This window comes from Trachemys scripta, chromosome 1 (assembly GCF_013100865.1).
Source record: "Trachemys scripta elegans isolate TJP31775 chromosome 1, CAS_Tse_1.0, whole genome shotgun sequence".
Taxonomy (NCBI): Eukaryota; Metazoa; Chordata; order Testudines; family Emydidae; genus Trachemys; species Trachemys scripta.
In genome coordinates, this window is record NC_048298.1 from 347,631,139 (window position 1) to 347,631,694 (window position 556).

Genomic DNA, 556 nt, shown 5'->3' on the forward strand with positions numbered 1-556 from the left:
AACTACCCCTCCTTTCCCAAATCAACCCCCGCCCCCGGGCTCCAGCTTCAAGCTGGGTCAGTGTGGGGTCTACCCTGCCCAGCCCCGTACACTCAGCTCCCCTCCCCCAGCCGGGGCCAGGCCGGGCTGCAGCCCCTCCGCTGCGGGGGCGGGGCGGGCTCCGTGCATGCTGCGGGGGCGGGGCCGAGCAGAGCCCCCTCCCTTCCTCTCTCCCCCTGGGGCTGGGTCCGCCGGGGGCTTCCCCCGCTGGTGACGTCAGGAGGGTTCCCTCCCCGCGCGGACGCAGCCCGGCCGCCCAGTGCCGCAGCCATGGCCGAGGCGGCGGGGAGCGGCGGCGGCGGGTCCTGGAAGCGGCACATCGTCCGGCAGCTGCAGCTCCGGGACCGGGCGCAGAGCGGCCGCTTCCTGGACGTGGTGCAGGCCTGTGAGCGAGCGGGGCCGGGAGCTGCCGCCTGCGGCGGGCTGGGCGGGGGACAGGGGGAGCTGGAGCCCGGGGGAGGGGTGATTTGGGAAGGGAGGGGGCAGGGGGAGCTGGAGCCGGGGGGGGGGGGGGTTT

The 556-nt window shown here is 76.4% G+C and overlaps 1 protein-coding gene across 1 annotated transcript in view; it reads left to right on the forward strand.

The window, feature by feature from the left end:
• Positions 1 to 212: 212 nt before the first annotated feature.
• LOC117889182 (autophagy-related protein 16-2-like) overlaps positions 213 to 556 on the forward strand; it is a gene marked incomplete at its 3' end in the record, with an annotated part of 27,314 nt that continues 26,970 nt past the window's right edge. The window contains exon 1 of the mRNA XM_034793103.1: positions 213 to 424. Coding sequence (XP_034648994.1) covers positions 310 to 424 — 115 coding nt within the window. The remainder of the gene's footprint in view (positions 425 to 556) is intronic.